Genomic DNA, 20,288 nt, shown 5'->3' with positions numbered 1-20,288 from the left:
GTTTTTACCAAATCTGGGGAAAGGAAGACGTAATTGTAATGATGTGTTTACTTTTAGTTTTACAGAAACTATTTACTATTTTGTTTCCAGCCATTAGCATTCCTCATGATAATGCAATTTTGTACACACTTTGTATTTAAATATATCTGGACTCAGCTTGTTATTTTGTGTTCTCATTTATTGACTCATTGGATGCATCTTCTCATTGAATTTTGCCAAAAAAAAATGCATTTCCAATTAAATTTAAGTGATTTTCGCCAAGTTTTTGCCAAGAACTGGTCCAAGTTTTTCCTGATTTTTTTTACAGGGCTTGGATTTTTGGTTTTTGCAAGTTTTTCAACTACAGAATCAACCCATGAATCTATTTTGTGGAAGTGTGTTGAAGATGATAAAAAAAACATGTTATACATGAATGATCAAGGCACATATAAGTCTATTCCCAGTTTATCAAAGAAAATATCCAAAAATGATGATATACAACTCAAATATTGTTCCTACTCAATCAACTTGCCAAATAGATTCACAAAGGCTCCTACCACTTCACAAATTTGCAAAATTTTGAGACAGCTTGAATGTAAAAACAAGTTTCACTAGTTATACTTTTATATTCAGGGGTGGTGTTAGAAACCGAACATCAAACAAAGGTTATATTTCATTTGACATACATTTGGTTTGAGGTAGGTTAATTTCATTTACCTGTATGCCCAAAAATACTGGCATTTTGTTGGATTTTTCTGTATAAATACATTTCTCATGATGAAGAAAGCGTGCACTTTCCAGATGAAGCAGACAAAAAAAAATATAAGAAATAATTTCCAAACATAAGATCAAACAATAAATCAAACACAGTTCAAGTCCCACCAAGCATGTTCCCTGTGTCAACATGGCCCTGGATGGATGTGAATCCCAAAGGGATCTTAACAGAATAGAAACTCCTCAGACATGAATTCTAGTCTGAAAGGATTCTAAATTCTACGGCATACTACCCTATGTTGTCCTAATGGCATGTTGATGATAAATTTTCTAATCAATGTTAAAAAGGCCTATGCATTTAATATGATTTGGAAAAGCCTTCTTATGGAGATTTTGTGCAATTGCTGCAGCCTCAGCGACTCAGCTATCATCAGAGAAGAGTGGTGAGAGCTCCATTAAGTCACCTAGATTGATTTGGAACTCCATTAGGTACGACAATGTTATGAACAAAATGAATTCTAGCAGAATGTCATATTCTCTAATTATTACAAAGCATGAAAACATAATGTAAGATTTATAGAATGATTTCAGAATGCTACACAAAACTGCATCAACAAAGAACAAGCTGTAGAGGGAGGAATTACCCTGGTAAGTTCTATAGTCTGATAAGTGGTGTCTCTTTGTGAATCTTCACTCTGTGAAATTGGTTTAAATCATTTAGCAGCTAAAACTGGATGTCTACCAAAGCTTATATCTGAAATATACCAAGTATTATAAGCTTTAATCAGTCTTTCAATATGATTTCTAATTTCTAAGAAAAATTACAAACATCCATCCATATAAGGTGCCAATTTACCTGTAAATGCTCACCGATCTTTGCTGCAGTCTGACCAATGACAGAGATGCGAGAATCTAGCCTGCTGAAACTCTCAAATAGACCATCTGCTCCTTTTTCTAGCTGAAGAAACCAATGATGTTTATACCTACTAGCTAGCACTTGAAAAATGTGGAATACAAACAATAACAACATCAAGAAGTAGCTAGCTTGTGTGTATGATCACAATTTTTGTACTTGATAATATAATTCATATATACAGGATGCTAAGTTTACCCATGCAGCATGACGGAAGATGAAATTTCTGTACGAGACACCTATTGTCAAAGGATGCGGCTCAACATCATAATATATGAATAATGCAGAACAGATGAGGGACCAGCTTATTGTAGTTAAACAAAATATTTAGTATGAAATTACTGGTGAATAGCCTTACACATTCCACCCATCCGTTGGGGATTTGATGATTATGTTGTGTATAATATGCCATTTTAATGAAACATATCCCGTTGAATATTTTGTCACTGACATCAAAGGTTGATGATCAAGGTCGTATAATTTCTGAAGGATCACTCAAAGTAATAGAGAATTGGAATGAAACGTTTATGAAGCTGCTGATTGTTCATCAGATATTCATCAGCTACTTGGTTGTCTAGTTGATCTACATGGTTGCCTCATTGAGCTACTTGGCTACTTGGTTGAGCTGCTTGGTTGTCTAGTTGAGCTGCTTAGTTGCCTGTTTGAGTAACTTGGTTTCTTGGTTGACCAACTTGGTCGTGTGCTCGAGCTGCTTGGGCGTCTATTTGAGTCAATTGCTTGTTGCCAACTCAAATTGACATGTCATCAGCTGAATCTCTAAAGGGTTGAATTCTATGAAATTTAAATTGGTGGCTTCAGCATTATGAAAGCGAATCTAAAAACAGTTCCTTCACATATATACTCCACATACCCATAAATGCCTAGTGTTTCTATTTGGGAAATAATTCATTTATTTATTGCTTCTATCTGTGATGTGTCGATTTCAATTTTGTTACAGTGTGCAGTGATACTTATTATTGTAATGAAACATTGGTCATGTGGAGTTACATAGGAGTCTTGTATCATCAAGGGAGGTGTCAAGAGGTGATAGAAGCAACAATTTTTGGACAAAGTCGATGTATTGAGTTGTGCATTGATTGGGACTGAGCATATGAAAAGTGCTGATGCACGTTTCCAGTGCAGTGTCAATTGGAATGACAGGGCGATATGTTTTTGAAGACATGGTATTGATAGTTGTGTTAAGATATTCGATTAACAGAGAGAAACGATAACTATTCTTCCTATTACTGGGCAAGCAATTATGAATTGTGCATAAAAAGGAGGAGGTCAAGTATGATAGAGCCAACAATAGTGTTATTTTGGTGTAGTGATGATAATTTCTGTGCTAACTGGACAGTGAGATATATTTGGAAGAAAATGATGATTCCAGCATCAACAATATCTGGCTAGAGATTCAATATCATTCTTTTATGCTAAGGTAACAAAGACATTACAAATTGGAGTGACCAAGGTGTGTGGGTTGAAGCATATACCTACCAGGTGGATATTTTCTTGAGTTGAGCATGTTATTGAGATGTATGATGGAGTTGTTTGTTTTAAGGAGTGCCGATGTCTGACTAAAAATGGTTTGGTCACTTTGAAAAGAGTTATGAAGTGTTGGATATACTTATGTTCAGTATGGTTCTTGAGATGTGTATCGTGCAAACCGAAGTTGCCAATTCAGATTTCGATTCTAGACACAGGTTAAAAATTCATTCAACAATTTTTTGGGGGTGGGTTGGAATTTGTTTTAGGTTCATCCATACAAAAATATATGTTTTTTTAATATAAAAATATATATAACTAGCATAAATGTTCATACACTACTATGCTAATATTAAAGCAACATAGTAAAATACAGCACCTTATCAATGTTTCAGTTTAAAACTAATAATGTCAACATTAACAATCGGCCATCACTGATCAAATATCATAAAAAATCATCAACCGTATCACCAACATCCACTTGTGGAAAATTAGAAGCACAAATAGTGCCACTAGAATCAGTACTGGCAATGTTAGTCTCAGAAGCGATCTGAGCATGACTAGGTAGCTTGTGATCATCATCATCGAATGCAAGTGCATCACGACAAGCAATCAAATCTTCCATCTCTGCATGCTCAGGTTTCAACATCCCAATGCTTTGTCTCCCCTTTTTTGTAGATATTTTCTTTTTGTGTTATGAGCATCAAGTTTGAATACACATATACCAAGTGTTCCGCCTTCTCAGAATGCAATCTATTGATTTTTATTGAGTGGATGTGCTCTAGTTCCTATTGAATGATGATGAACTAGCAACCTATCAAGATTTTCAATTTTGAAATTAGCGAGTTAAGAATTTCGAACAAAAAATTCAAAATATAAATTCAAAATTCATCACAAAGAATTTAGAATTTAGAATCTTAAGAGTTAATAACTTAGTTATAAAATTTTGATGGCAAGGGGTTGTAGGTGCTAGTACATTTCTCCATGGAAGTACCACCATTAATAAGCATCAACCTTGCTCTTGTCTTCAAGAGCCTCATGACCACAATCATCAGTGCTTGTAGGACTCGTGAATTCAGACCTCACCATAGACAGATAGAATCTACAAAGAGCCGCCTTCTATTTGTGAGCAAGTTCAAGATCATCGTATGGGGCAACTCTATTGATAGTAGGTACTCTCCTTGAGGACTGACTGACTATAGTACAAAGGAAAGGACATGCGAAGGGGTAGTCATTTTATTCCCTCTCGCCTCCATGATTTTCTATAGCTCCTTGAATGTTTCTTAAGGGTCTTGCTCTTTCTCATTTATGAATTTTTCAATATCCTCAATCCTAGAGTCTATGCTATCATTTACCTCACCTAAACAAGGCCTATCCATGTCAATGTATCAGATCATGCTCAACATAGGCTCAATGAATCTCAAGAGGTACTTAGCATAGTCCCACCAAGAGTCATATAGTATGATTGCCTTAATGGAAGCTTCCTTGTAATACTAGGTTGTCTTCATATGCTCCAATTAACATTGATTACCATTCTAGACATGACACTTTAACCTTCACAAGGCATCCATAATGTGAAAAGGTATTGCAAAAATGACCTCACATAATTGCTAAATGTTGTTCGATGCAATGCTACTAAATTATGCTACCTTATGTCCCCCTCGTAAGTTAGGTTGATGGCTTCTCTATGTGTCGTGGCTTTGCCACTCTTTGTTGTCTTTGTTGTTTCCATTACGTTATTGATTTCTAGTTCCTAGTTCCTAGTTTCAGTTTCTTCTTCCTCTTCATTACCTCCCATCACTTCTTTCTCCTGGTTTCGGTTTCTTCTTCCTCTTCACGACCTCTATCACTTTGTTCTCCTGGTTTTGGTTTCTTGTTCCTCTTCATGACCTCTCATCACTTCTTGCCCAACAGAAACAAAAAATATACTCAACCCAAGGTGTTTGAATGCAGGAAGGGTATTGGCAAGATTCTCAGGTTACATCACATACAAGCTTTCTAAACCCAATTTTGACTTTGTGCCTTTAGGGGTTGGGGAAGGAAGTTAGTGGAATTGAGGTTCATGAAGCAATTAGGAAGATTTTGTCAGATCCTAGCAAATCAATTATTAGGAAGCATGTCTTGAATATCATTCGATCTCTATCATATGCATCCATGCTTTCTATGGTGGTTAACATCTACATGCTATGTCAGAATATATGTGATCTCCTTGATCAAATAGAAGTACATCTCGACTATGTGATTGATCATCTTCATACTATTCATGGGAACCAGGTCATAAATTTCTATCAACATCTAGAATTATTGGCTTGTATTCAGCATGTCAAGCCCACTTTGGATGTGAAGGTCACTTATCCTAAATCAAAATGCTATAAGGATGAGATGTCAAGGGAAGGCTAGAAGGACGTGTAATCATCTAAGTCTGTTGTTTGTCTAGTTTGAGCTTTGGGCGATCTCGGGGTATGTCCTCTTATTTCAATATGATTTGTTTAATATGGCTAAACACTCTTGAATCTATAAGTAAATATGTGAAGTAAATGTTATTGATGATGTAAAAGGTAATATAGATTTATATGAAACGAATGTTGTACAAGGCAAGCCAATTCTCTTTCTATGAATGAACTTGGTGAAATTTGAGTTACCAACATCTGGGATTTAAAGATTTTTTTTGTAGCTCTTGGTGCCTAGCCCAAGTTTTTTAAGCAAAAATCAAATATTAGTATATTATATGTACTGATTTTTATATATTTATTGTACTTATTCTATATAAATTGTATAACTGCACCCAATCATATTGAACCCAAGCGGATTGGAACACCATACTACCAAATCCAAACCCTGAGTTTGTAGAGAATCATGGCAAAACCACAATCTGAAGTGTACACTGGAAAATCAAGATTGATGTTGCTTGCTTTGTGTTAAATAATAAATGCAAAATGAATACGGGATGTGTGGTATGGCAACAAAATAGTAATAAGGTTCCAGAAGATCGGTAGGATTGAGAAGGTAGGGGGTTCACAAAGCTCAGAATACACAGCAGGTGCCATTCAGAAAATATAGCTGACCTGATGTCTGTTTTCACTAGGTGTCATAATACACAGAATTGACTCATCTTACACATACAGCATATAAAACTATGGTACTCTCTCAAAATTTGCAAATTTTTGCAATTTTTTACTTATGATGAGATGGTCCCAGCCAATCATCTCTGTTTCCATCCCATGTTCTCTGACATCATCAACAATGCCATAAAAGACCATATAACAAGCATTTCATGAAACATTCCATTTAACAGATATTTTTATTGTGGCAATCAATTTACCTATTCCATGCTACATGACAACAGCTGTGTAGAAATGATTTCAATTAAAAAAGGAACTGATCCCCAGTAATTATATGGACAAGCATTTCATGCAATATTTCATTTAACAAAAATGACTATCATAGCCATCAATTCACCTGTTTCATGCTAGATAATAACAGTTGCGGAGAAATAATTTCAATCAAAACATGTATAACAATCAAGAGATCCCTGGTAAATGATAACAATGGATATGGTTCCAAAACAGGAACTAGAACAATCTTTAAAGTGAATCAACCAAAAGGGTAAAAGAGTAAAAATTCATCTAAAAAACAAAAATATTGACCTCGGATAGTGTTTTCCAATGCTTGGAATCATGAAAAGCCACTTCCTTCTTCAGCTTGCCCAGTCTTGCATCCACCTTTACGATACCAAAAACTATAATGATTTACATTTTCTCAAATCCAAATTCCCTCATTTAGCACAGCATAAAATTTTAAAACGCTAACCTCGTGACTAAGGTGTGCCAACTCCTGCCGACAATCCTTGAAAAGAGATAATAAAGACTCTGCCTCAGAAAATATTGGTGGACCTGCTCCTAAAGTTGTTTTTGTTGCTTCTGAAGGAAAACGTGAATGCCCATTGTATATGACATCCTGGCCTCCTGCACTGTTTCTTCCCTCGGAGGATTCAACGTCATCCTCTTGAAATGAGGGCAGCAATTCATTCACCAAGCTCCCAAATACATCAGCAAATGAGAAAACACCCTGCTTGCAAAAATAAAAAAGGAATGAAAATAGCAACCATAAGTTTATGTTATTCATCAAAGCAACAAAACAATAAATTTATTTCTAAACAAGAAGGATTTCAATCATCCACCAGTATCATTTATCGATTTCTTGACATTGACCATGTGCCCATTTATTTAATACTCTCAAGTTATTCACAACCACCCATCTCTCATGAATGGCAGTTCACGATAACATATAGGTTACACTCCTCAAAAATTCATTACAAACCTCATCCTACATTTATTATCCCGACAAAATTGAGAAAAAAGCCACAAGATAATGGTTTCACAACATTATCTATGCATCCCAAATGGAAAACACTGGAGGAGAGTTGGTGGAAAGTCAATTTTGATGGTGCCTCCAAAGGTAATCCAGGTCCCTCAAGTGCAAGAATAATAATCAGAGACTGGAATGGCAACGTAATTGCATGTGCGAGGAAGAGGTTGGTTAATGAGACCAACAACATAGCAAAAGCTGAAGCAACATTGGTAGCAGTTAGAGTAGCGAAGGAGTTTGGTGTTAAAAAAACTTCATGTTGAAGGTAATTCACAAATTACTGTGAATGCAATTACCAGAGGGAGTATGCAAGCATGGCACCTTCAAATTACATAGACTTCATTATTTGAGGTCTTCTATCACTTGAAGGTTTTAAAGTTACACACATTAGACGACAGAGTAATAAGGAAGCTGACATTCTATCAAATTGGGCAATTAGACTCAAAGAGGATGAAGTGGTAACTGAAGAAGCAAAACTTTATATCTCAGTCAACAGTTGAAGCAAAGCATGTTGTTGCATCCAATAATTGCTCACAAGCTATTTGGATCAAGCAAGTCTTGGAAGAACTTAAGAGAAGGTTACTGAACCAGTTATCATCTATTATAATAATACAAGTGCTATGACCATATCTAAGAATCAAGTACAACATCCCAAGACAAAGCATATTGCCATAAAGTATCATCTTCTAAGTTCAAAGGTACAAGAGAAGGAAGTAAGAATGGATTATGTTACATCAAAGGAGCAAGTTGCAGACATATTTACTAAACCATTACCTAAAGATGCTTTTGAGTATCTAAGAGGTAGGTTGGGGTCATTCCCCTTCCAGGTCAAGAATAAGATGCAATGGATGTATCAATCCACAAGACTTATTGATTATCCTTCTATGGATAGGTGCAATGAAGGGTATTTCTCAAGCAGGAGTAAGTAGTTGGTTGGTTTAGCAGTTAGTTGTTTTGTCAGAAAGTTGTTGGAGATTCAGAGTATGAAGGCGGACTCAAAAGTTAAGTGAAACGCAGGTTTGTTGTCAAAGGGGGAGAAAATCAGGAGATACATCAAAAACTCAGAAGAAGATAGAAGGAACTAAAGATCAGAGAAGAAGATAAGGACAAGGGTAGAAAAGAAAAAGCAGAACGAGAATCGGGAGAACACAAAGGGAGACGAAATGATTATCAAGTAGATCATATTCCCAAGGGGAAAATGTCATGAAGCTGAAGCACAGACCAAAACATGTCAAGGAACATTCAGTCAGTGTTGTATCAATTATCAATTATTGTAGTTGGTATTGTTTGGTATTGCCATCAATGCCAAAGGGGGAGATCATTGGTACAACTGATATTAACTGATGCAGATGGTTTCAACAGTTGTTTGGAGATTGTACGTGTCTTGAAGAACATGTTTGGTGATGATTGAAACAGTTATTGTATTGTCATTGATATCAACTTGATAATGCATGTTGAATTGTTTATCAAGAAGAACTTAACTTACTGTGTAGATGACAAATCAAGCGTGTGGTTGATTTGTATGATGAGTTAGTATGTGCGATTGGTATGGACGACTCCGATATGTCTCTAGTTGTTTTAGTATGTGCGATTGGTATGGACGACTCCGATATGTCTCTAGTTGTTATGTTTGTAATTGTTTGTGCTGCACATAAGATTTGAGTGAGTTATGCTTGCTTGAAGTGGAACAATCTGATCGGATTTATCAATTCATGATAAATAGTGAGTGATTTGATTGGTTTATCAAATTTGTGTTGTTTCAAGAGATGAAACTCAAGACTTATTAAGGTCACTATGTTGGTGAATCAATGTCAGAGTTACAAATGATTTGGTTTACAAGAAGATTTGTTTTGGATCGATTGAACAGAGTTCAAGAGGAAATAGAAAGAACGAGTTGAATGTTTAGTTTGATAGTAGGCCATTTCCGGTAGATCTTTCAAGTCGGTAACATAGTTGATGATGTGACAAGAAGTTTAAATGATCGGTTATACATTGAAGAATGTGATGAAATTTCTTGGAACTGTGTTTGTTCATTCGGAAAAGTGAAAAGAACAAATGTGTGATGTTAGATCAATGCATGATTGAAGATGTTGATCAGGTGGTGAAGGACAATGATGGATTATGGTTGTATAACGCATTTTGGTTAAACGTTGTTAGTTTTTATGGGTGACATGTTTAGGGTTAGGATTACCTAATGATGAAAAGAGTATGTATATCCAAGAGAGTTATTTTGTGAGTGGTGTGTGGAACAAGAGTTATCAATTGAAGGAGAAATCATCAAAAGGTGGTGTGCAATCAGGTCGATAGATGAATGAGGAAGTTGTTAGTGAGCTGAAAAGATATGTACAAGCAAATGTTAAGTGCAATTCCAAAATCATTTCACTTGGTTAATCCTAATAGGTTGGCAAGTTAAAACCCTCTAACAAGGTCACTTTTCACAAGATGAGCAAGATCTTTAGCAGGATTTGAAGTTAAATCCTTTAATAGGGTGGCTTATTAGTTTAGGTTAGAAATCCTCCAACAAGGTTACTACTATCAAGGTCAAGCTCCTAATAGGGCTAGAGGCAAATCCCTTAAGTAGGTGACTCCTACCAGGGTCTATTCTTAATTGGACATTATTGTAAGCTCCTCACAAGGATAAGCTCCTAACCGAGCGCATTCTAGAAGAGTGCAAAATACTTGTGGGTATTAATTGTTGTCATGGCTTTTCCCTCTGATCAAGGGTTTCCCCAATAGAAATTTGTGTCATTGTGTTACTTGTATGGATGATTTTTATGTGTTGCTTCATAATTAAGTCTCACAAGTTAACATGCATAGATGAAAGAATGATTTGATGATAAGATCAGTATTGGTTAACAATTTGATGAGGCTGTGGTTTAAGTTTTAAATTTGATTCAAGTTTGAGATTACTTGACTCACCCCACCCCCCAAGTGATCTAAGACCTTGGATGTATTAACAATGACCAGGGGTCGAAACGAATTTTATAGATGACCTAATCTACATAGAAATGAGAGGACACGAAGTACACACTCTTTGGTCGGCATTCAAGGAGATAAGAAAGAGTAGGACACGAATTCTTTGTGTTTTGTCCATTAGAGAATTGGATGGTGGAATTTTGTATAGGACTTGGTCTACATAGAAATGATAGAGGACACGAAGTACACACCCTTTGTTCGGCGATTTGAGGAAGGGAAACCACATAGCAGATTCAAGGAGGTAAGAAAGGGTAGGACAAGGATTCTTTGTGTTTTGTCCATTAGAGAATTGGATGATGAAATTCCCATCATTGATTTTACCTCTGACCAAGGGTTTCCCCGATAAAAAATCTTTGTCTCATTGTGTTACTTGTGTGGATGTTTTTTATGTGTTGCTTTATGATTTGTTGAAGTTTTGTAGCTTCAATCGGATGATTTCTAGTAGATGTGTATCTATATAAGAGATGTATATATATAAACATGTATTATTATTATTTATATATTTGAGAAAGAGATATTATATATATATATATATATATTGTATTTATATAATTATAATGATTGTCATTATGAATGAACATATCCCGTGAAGGGACACATCTTTCCGTATCTCATTCTGCATATAAACATAAGTGATTTCTGCATTTGAAAAACACATACCACAAAAATGGTAGTGCCATTACACTTGCAGCGATCTCTGGAACTTCAACATTGTATCAAAGTTGGACTAAAGGTTTATTTTCATTCTTTGATAAAATTTGCAACAGGTTGGAAACGATGTACCAACAACAGCTTGTCTTCATTCTTTATTGGGAAGACTGCATCAAGTCTGGTTGAACAATTAGCTATTAGCAAAATGGTTTACAAATAAAGTATTCGCTGAAGTCTATGTTTTGTCAGGCTACATCAAGTCATCTCATACAGAAAGTCGAAAAATTTGTTTCTTGGTGGGCAAACTATATTACAATAATAGATAATCGTCTATTATTAGTTAATGGTAATCTATTTTGTAATCTATTGTAAATATTAGAATGTTTCTAATACTTAGTTAGTTGTGATTATCTGTTAGTTTTTTAAGCTTTCTTACAGCTAGAATAGAATGTTTCTATTCTTTACAATCATTTCCTAAGGAAACATCATTCCATAACGTAGCCTCCTAGTTTCAAGGTTGTTAGTAAAGACCATCAGGTTCTCGGATTGGTGAAAGCTCTCTATGGCTTGAAGCAGGCCCCTCGGGCATGGTACATTAAAATTGATAATTACCTCAGTGATCAAGGCTTCAAGAGGAGTTCTTCACACTCAAATTTGTACATCAAAACTACTAACAGTGACATCATCCTTCTGGTAATTTATGTGGATGATTTAATCATTACTGGCAGTTCGATATCTTTGATTCAGGGAATCAAATAGAATTTATGCCAATCTTTTGATATGACTGACCTTGGGCTCATGCATTATTGCCTAGGTGTTGAGGTTTGGCAACAGTCTTCTGGTATATTCATCTCGCAATCAAAATATGCTAGGGCTCTGTCAGACAAATTTCTTATGCACAATTGCAAGCCTGTGTCTACACCCATGGAGAAAGGTCTCAAGTTATCCACAAAGTCTAATTCTCCTCCCATTGATGATACTACATACAGGCAACTAGTAGGCAACCTCATCTACCTCTCTACTACTAGGCCTGACATCAGCTTCGCAGTCAACCACATCTCACATTTTATGACAGCTCCCAAGGCTGATCATTGGATGGCCGCAAAGCGTGTGCTTCATTATGTGAAGGGCACTTTAGATTAAGGACTTCTTTACCCTTGAAGTTCTAATCCTAGACTCGATGAGTTCACAAATACAGATTAGGTAGGCTCTTTTGACGATAAAAAGTCAACTTCTCGATATGTGTTCAGTTTGGGATCCGGTTCCGTCACATGGACTATTAAGAAGAAGCAGGTAGTTTCTATCTCCTCTACAAAGGCTAAATACAGAGGGACTATCAAGGCAGGATGTGAAGTTGTTTGGCTTCGTCGGGTGCTTGGGGATATGCCAATGTCACCAACAGGACCGACTACTCTATTTGTTGATAATGAACGCATTATCAAGTTAGCCTGAAATCCAAACTTCCATGAATGAACCAAGCATGTAGATGTTCACTGTCACTACATAGGATAGTTGGTTGAAGACGAGACAATAGATTTGCAGTATGTTCCTACTACAGATCAAACTACAAACATTCTCACCAAGCCTCTTGGTCTTGATAAGTTTGTCAAATTTAGAGGACAGCTTGGTGTTGTAGATAGATTAACCATTAAGGGAGGGTATTATGATAATAGATAATTATCTATTATTAGTTAATGGTAATCTATTGTAAATATTAGAATGTTTCTAATATTTAGTTAGCAATAGTTATTTGTTAGTTGTTTTAACTTTCTTTCAACTAGAATAGAATGTTTCTATTCTTTACAATCGTTTCCTAAGGAAACATCATTCCATTCTTTTGTATATAATGACCTCTCGTCTCTAACCAATTACTTTGTAATGAACTGATATTAAAAATTTGATGTATTATCCTTTTTGTTTGAGTGGATGATTGACACGTAAAACACAAAACTGTATTCATTTGGTCAAATGTAGATTTGTTAGTTTGTTTTACTCAACTGCTTAATAAGATAGTTAAGGATTGCCAAAACTATGGCGTTAGAAGTTTTCAATGTAGTTTGTCAAACTTTATGCAACCGAGCAATGGTATACAAGAAAATGATTATATATATGATTTCAATTCATTCTCAATGAGCACTAAACATGAGAAAAATTTTGTGAGTAGTGAATGAACAAGAATATCAATTAAATAAAAGTATGCACTTAAATGGATAAACTATAAATATCTATTGGTTTCATCATTTGCATACTCCAAACGCATATCCTAAACTAGGTAGTGTATTTCATGGCAGATAGTCTATTTGAAATTACCAAGAACACCTACATGGATATTGCTATGGAGTCATGTAAAGAAGCTTCTAGAGGAAGAGGGAGATTGATATCAGATTCAAAGGGAGTCTGACACTTAAGCAAAGGCAACTTTGGATGAGGAGCTCCGAATATTGATATTCAAAGGGAGTGTGAAAATCGACGTGTGTGATTGCTTGATTTTGATGGGCCTACCCCTGTGTACATCATGAGGAAGTGACAACTTCCAAATGATTATCAATTGTATTTATAGAAGTTATTGAAAGGTAACGATCTTTCAATAACTTAACCTTCTATTGTGATAGACATTTTATGATGTCTGAATCAAATCATAATAGATTGTAAACTTGCATGGTGAATTAAGCTCCTTAAACAAACCATGGCCATCTATTATGATGGACATCTTTTGATGTCTAAAGAAGATCATGATAGGTGATATCTTGCAAGGTGGATTAAGTTCCTTATACAAACCATGGCCATCTATTATGATGGACATTTTATGATGTCTACGCAGATCGTGATAGATGATATCTTGCATGGTGGATTAAGTTCCTTAAGTAGACCATGGCCTTCTATCGTGATGGACACTTTATGATGTCTAAGCAAATCATTGTAGATGATTACTTGCATGGTGGATTGAGTTCTTTAAACAAACCATGGCTATTCATATGGTAAGCGTTATTGAGAGTGCATGTGTACATACCTTATGAATGTTTTAAGTACTTAGTAAATGTTATTTGACTTAACATTCAAGAGGCCATTACTATTGATATCATAAGGTGATATCTAAATGGTGAATATCCTCTGATCAAAGATGTCCTTAATCTTGCTAACTTGTTATTACATTGAGGTAATACATGTGTTTATCCTCCCTAGCTAAGAGGGAGTGTTGAAGTTTTGTAGCTTCAGTCGAATGATTTCTAGTGTAGATGTATATACACTTATATATTCACATATATATTATTATTATTTATATATTTGAGAAAGAGATTATATATATATATATATATATATATATATATATATATATATATATATATATATATATATATATATATATATATATATATATTTTGTATTTATATAGTTATAATGATTGTCATTATGAATGGACATGTCCCATGAAGGGACATGTTTATTCGTATCTCATTCTCCATATAAATATAAGTGATTTCTGCATTTGAAAAACACATACCACAAAAAATGGCAGTACCATTACACTTGGGCCACCCTTAAACATCACACACGAAGGAGAAAATTAAGCTTGGAAAAAATAAGTCGACTTTGACTATTTAACACTCTTAGTCTTAGAATGAAGCTTAGCGTGTAATGTTTAAGCCGTCCGTTACACTTCCAGCAATCTCTGGAATTTCAACATGATTAAGTCTCACAAGTTAACATGCATGCATGAATGAATGATGTGATGATAAGATCAGTATTGGTTAATAGTTTGGTGAGGTTGTAATTTAAGTTTTAAGACTGATTAAAGTTGGAGATTACTTGAATCACACCCCCCCCCCTAGTAATCTAGAACCTTGGATGTATTAACAATGACCAGGGGTCGAAACAAATTTCGTAGATGACTTGATCTACATAGAAATGATAGACACGGAGTACACACCCTTTGTCTGGCAGTTTGAGGAAGGGAAATGGCAGAGCAGATTCAAGGAGGTAAGAAAGGGTAGGACAGGGGTTCTTTGTGTTCTGTCCATTAGAGAATTGGATGATGAAATTGAACATTTAGCAAATTGAATGTCTAAACATTGAGGAAGTCCCTAAGAGACAGAGCTCACCAAAGAGGAAATGGGTGGAGATTGGGGATGGTGAGAAGGATGGTGTGGATGGCCATGCTAGTCAGGAAGGTGTGGTAGAGGGTTGGTGGGAGCGGATCATGAAGTGTCAATGGATGCAGATGGAAATGACAAGCGGGCAAGCTCGTGAACAACAAACAACACAATGAGGGTGATTTTCTTCCCAATTAAATTTTGAATTGGAATTTTTGGTGCTTCGTTTTGCAATGTTTGGATCATAGTTTAAAATATTGCAAATATATCTGCAATAAGTCTACTTATTGCGATATATTTTGGCTCTCGAGAAGTAATGTCAACTTATTGCAGATAGGTTATCACTGATTAGTTTCAAAATATTGCAGAGAAAATTGTAAAATGTCGGCGATATTTCTCTATTTTACAACGATAAATAGGAAACTTATCGCCCACGGGCATGTTATAGGCAGGGATGGCCCAGAAAAGGGCAAAACACATTTTTCGATTGGGAAAACAGATTTGAAGAGGAGACAAAGGGCAAAGAGGAGAAAGAAGGTTCCATCAGGATTGGAAAAAGAGATTTTAAATTCCCAATATTTTTCCAAGAAGCTTTCGACTTATCTCCAATATTTCCGAATAATTCCCCAAGAAGTTTCCAACTTATCTCCGATATTTCCCAAAATCCTTTTTTGGCCCTTGGCAATAAGTTGCCGATCACAATATTTTGAACTCTGGTTTGAAAAACTCCGATTAATGCAAAAACTCTATTAATGGAGATTGTAATTAGGGATTAGTAATGTTTGCAAAATTGTTATGAACCCATAATGGTGGCTAGTTTATGTAATTACAGGGGTTAGGTTAGGGTTTTTCTGGTGGAGGTATACAGGTGAACAAGCTTGAATCATCTGATGGTGTTGGGTGAGTGGGAGGACTTTTTTTTGGTGTGATTGCATAAACTCTTTCAAAGTTGTAATTTTCAGTAATTTAATAAAAATCACTACTATCACCCAGAAAAAAAAAATTTATCTATGCATCTCAGGAATAGCTTTTATTGTAGAATGGAAAATAAAAAAATTTATACTAGCTGACAAAAATATGTTATCCATGATGTCTGCTTACTTTGAAATCTTCAATATCTAGAATCGGTTGGGGGGAGTTAAATGATGAAGGTGATGTAGTCTTTCCTGATTTCCCTGTCTTAACTCCATTTATTTTTTCCTGCATCTGTAAAACGGCAGGGTACAAATTAAGATGGAGATGCTTGCATCAATCATAAAATACATGTCTTTCAAAATTATGTTTATATACTAAATTGGATGTATTATTCCAGTTAAACAGAATTATGCTTTGAGAGAAAATGTCTTACGTTACAATGGGTTAAGGCCCTCTTGTCCTCCTCTGAAAAATAAGTCTTCCTAACTGTTGACGCCAACAAGGATTTGAGATAAAATTCAGCCAAATTTCTCCTTCAAGTAGTCTGCAGAGCAATTTGGTACTCAGCACATTTTACAGATAAAGCAGTTAAAGCGTAATGCTACATTTGCAGTAAAGTTTGAAATGATGATTATGAAGATTTAACCCAAAAAACATTGATATCTATAATGATTATATCTTTGAAGTTATGACGCCAAAGAATTCCATATGGTTCGTTTGGTGATAGCTTTTCAGACGTTCACACATGGCATTGCTAATTCCATGTCTGCTTTCATAAGATGAATGGATCTTTGATGTTCAACAATGTAAGTGCGTGATGGGATTTGTTAATTTGAATCCTATGTTTTGCTAAAATAACACTTAAGAGTGCATGTTTAGTATTAAGTTATCAACCTCAAATGTCAATAATAATTAAGCAGTTAAAGCGTAATGCTACATTTGCAGTAAAGTTTGAAATGATGATTATGAAGATTTAACCCAAAAAACATTGATATCTATTATTATTATATCTTTGAAGTGATGACGCCAAAGAATTCCATTTAAGGTTCGTTTTGTGATAGCTTTTCAGACCTTCACACATGGCATTGCTAATTCCATGTCTGCTTTCATAAGATGAATGGGTCTTTGATGTTCAAGAATGTGAGTGCGTGATGGGATTTGTTAATTTGAATCCTCTGTTTTGCTAAAATAACACTTAAAGAGTGCATGTTTAGTACCAACCTAGAATGTCAAAAATAATTTAAATATGCCCCGAAAGCACTGTAATCTCCTCCCCACCAATGTGCAAAAAGACAGAGAAACCGAAAAAGATATTCAAATAAATTTAAAATTAAAATGTAAAGAGTAAACGGGTAACCATATCCTTCAATTCTACAAACCAAATATAATAAATACCTTACTTTGTATACTTCTTTGATCAAATGCAATATTTGCTAAACTCCAAATTTTGATACTAAGGAAAGACATGAATGCTTAGACTAAGTGGCCAGTCTCAAAACAACAAAAATAAACTTAGCAGAAATAAATAAATCTAATGCAGCTGCAGCATCTCAAGATCAGACAACGAAATTGGGCTTCCAGAGCTGAAATAGAAATTACTGATCACTTTTTACAAGCAACTACTCTCAGCTGGTTACAGATATCATAAGATGGGATGGTTTAGAAACGATATCAACTTTCCTCAGTTAAAACCAACTATACATCACTATGAGAGAAATTGAATTAATTAGCCCTGGTGCAAAAGCCACTTAATTTGCAAATTCTTTTCAATTAAGATGTGTTCACGTACTAAAACAATAGGCCGCTCAGAAATTTACATTCAAATTCCTTAAGCAAATGTTAATTTGTAATATACAGTTATCTTTAGTCCCAATGAACAAACTCATGTGGTCAATTAATTAACCTTTGAGTAAAGTCTTAAGTTCAAAGACTTATTGATTTGTGGTATAATGCAATGTATTACATCCAATTAGCAATGCTCACAGACTCCAAGACATAAATGTCAGAAGAGAAACCCAAGCTAAAAGGTGACTTTTATTCAGCAAAGGCCCAGAGTGAAATCCCTCACATGTTAATGTGTAGCTTGAAGTACCATGTCACATCTAACTTACAATGTGTCAAACCTCAATGGACAAGATCGAGTTGTAACTCAACTAATCTATCTGCAAAACTTCAAGTTCAAAGCCTAGAAAAACAAGTTAGGGTAGAGGACCTAGAACTTGAGCACCCTAATTTCACGTTTATCAAAAATCTACGAGAAATTTCAAATCACTCTCAAATTTTTACAGCAGCTTACTTGGCAAGTTGTTTGCTTATAACTAAAGTTTCAAGTCTACATCATCAATTATGATGCCACATCAGCATGCTTTTTGCCAAGATGTCCAAAACAACCCAAATAAAAAGTGAGGCCAATGGTTGTGCAAAAAGGGTACCCATACTTGCACGGTTGATGTGGTATCACATTATTGATTTTTTTTTTTTACACAATTAAGGATACATTTCATTCATTATGAATAGTCATTATTGTACTCGTAACTTCAAACTCACAACTACTGGTGCAGTGTTGTCCAAAAAAACTGAACATTAAGTCAATAAATATTAATAAATCACAATAAGTGTAAGGATCAAATGAACAACTCCTAACTCCTATCACAATCAATGAAACACATTCAAGTATTGGATCCTTTCCCAACTATGTAATACCGAATAAAATGTGATATCCAATTCTAGGTGTGAAAACAGATGCGATCAAACGGTATATTAATCGACCATTCAGCAAGACCCTCTGTTGGAATCCCTGAACATGCTTATGTGCAAAGTGAGTAATATGTAGCATCCAATTCGCCATTGTCACATACCTCAATGGATGAGTCTCGCGCACACCTCAAAAGTGAAGGCTGGCATCTGATTCCAACACAAGCTTTGGTTGTTACTTGAAAAATGTCCAATTCCCCAAACAAAAAGGCAAGAAAAAATGAATAAAAGAATATCCATATGAGTTATATTTTTATATAGCAACAGTAAGCCATCCATGCAACTAAGTGAATCAAATGGGTGGGAGGCCGCTATTATTTCATCCAGATCTGTTCATAGTCGACTCTTAATTTTGCAGTGACTCAATGCCACCCATAACCTATATTTCAGTCAAATTCGTGAAAGTATGTCCCAGTTTTGACTAACGCAGAAACTCTAAGGGCCCGTTTGGTAGCTGGAATTAGAATGGAATTGACACTCGGAATTCTAAAAAAATTCTAATCCATTGTTTGGATCCGCACAATCGAAATTGAAATTGGAAAAAAGTAAATTAAAAGATTCAATTTTAAGCAAAACAGACCTTTTATGAAACGAGTAGTCAAGTTCGAACCACCCAAAGCCTCTACGATCGGCAATGGTATCAAACATGAATTCAACAGCTCCTCAATGAAATAGATGCCGAATACTCCGTACTGGTGACTTTTTTATCAGTTGGGTTTTCTAGTTTTGAATTTTAGGATCCGGATAATGAAATGGGTACAATAGTATTTCCATTACAGATAGGAATGCGGAACAATTTTGTTTAATTCATGTGGCATACAAATTTGTGTCAAGAAAAACATAGATTGAACGATAAGAATATAATTTATGCCGTGAAGAGGGTGGAAAGAGGGTGGAATTACGAAATTTTATGGAGGATAAAAATCCTATAAATTCTTCCATTGCAACTGCTTATACTAATATCACATTAACACTAACCAATCAAATCAAAGAATTTAAAAGATTATATGAACTTCAAATGTTTATATCTTTTTCTAATTTATTATTATTTTATAAATCACATTTTTCCATTCATTATATTCTATTGGTCCGTACTACTTTTAGTGGAGAAAAAAATTAATTTTTTTCAACAAAAATACAAAATATTTTCTAACAACTTCATCTTATATTAATGAATGCATTAATTACAACTTTATCTTTGTGACAATTTGATAAGATTTTTTTTTTCAATCATTTTATCTTCCACCTCACACAACATATCTAATCAATATTAATTCTCAATAGCAATATAATTTCAATATGTTATATCTTTGTATTTGTATTTATAATTTTTTAAAATTTTAATTTTTTAATAAAAGTAGTTAAATTATTACTATTATTTTACTTTTGTAAAAATAAATTAAACAATATTATTTTTTAATTATATTTTATAATAGTGTTTG

The 20,288-nt window shown here is 34.8% G+C and overlaps 1 protein-coding gene across 4 annotated transcripts; it reads right to left on the bottom strand.

The window, feature by feature from the left end:
• Positions 1-800: 800 nt before the first annotated feature.
• Positions 801-19,686, bottom strand: LOC149580127 (exocyst complex component SEC10a-like). Of its 4 annotated transcripts, none has more exons than XR_016353257.1 (9): positions 19,427-19,686; positions 18,951-18,996; positions 16,526-16,636; positions 16,279-16,383; positions 6,902-7,159; positions 6,739-6,813; positions 1,550-1,651; positions 1,338-1,447; positions 801-1,157 (listed from the first exon to the last, which is right to left on the bottom strand). XR_016353257.1 is itself a non-coding variant. In XM_089789554.1 (9 exons), the coding sequence occupies exons 4-9, from the start codon at positions 16,381-16,383 to the stop codon at positions 1,149-1,151; spliced, it is 600 nt and encodes a 199-aa protein (XP_089645680.1). In that variant the 5' UTR covers positions 16,526-16,636; positions 18,951-18,996; positions 19,427-19,686; the 3' UTR covers positions 801-1,148. The 4 variants fall into 4 exon arrangements, 2 of the variants coding, with proteins under 2 accessions (XP_089645680.1, XP_089645685.1); XM_089789554.1 differs by having other exon boundaries at positions 1,338-1,388; XR_016353258.1 differs by lacking the exon at positions 18,951-18,996.
• Between the last annotated feature and the right edge of the window lie 602 nt (positions 19,687-20,288).

The sequence above is a fragment of the Cupressus sempervirens genome, chromosome 1 (genome assembly GCF_028749045.1).
Source record: "Cupressus sempervirens isolate cs-2001-9-10 chromosome 1, ASM2874904v1, whole genome shotgun sequence".
In the NCBI taxonomy this organism is placed as follows: Eukaryota; Viridiplantae; Streptophyta; class Pinopsida; order Cupressales; family Cupressaceae; genus Cupressus; species Cupressus sempervirens.
Note: the sequence above shows the minus strand (reverse complement) of the source record. Positions and strands in the feature narration are given on the sequence as shown.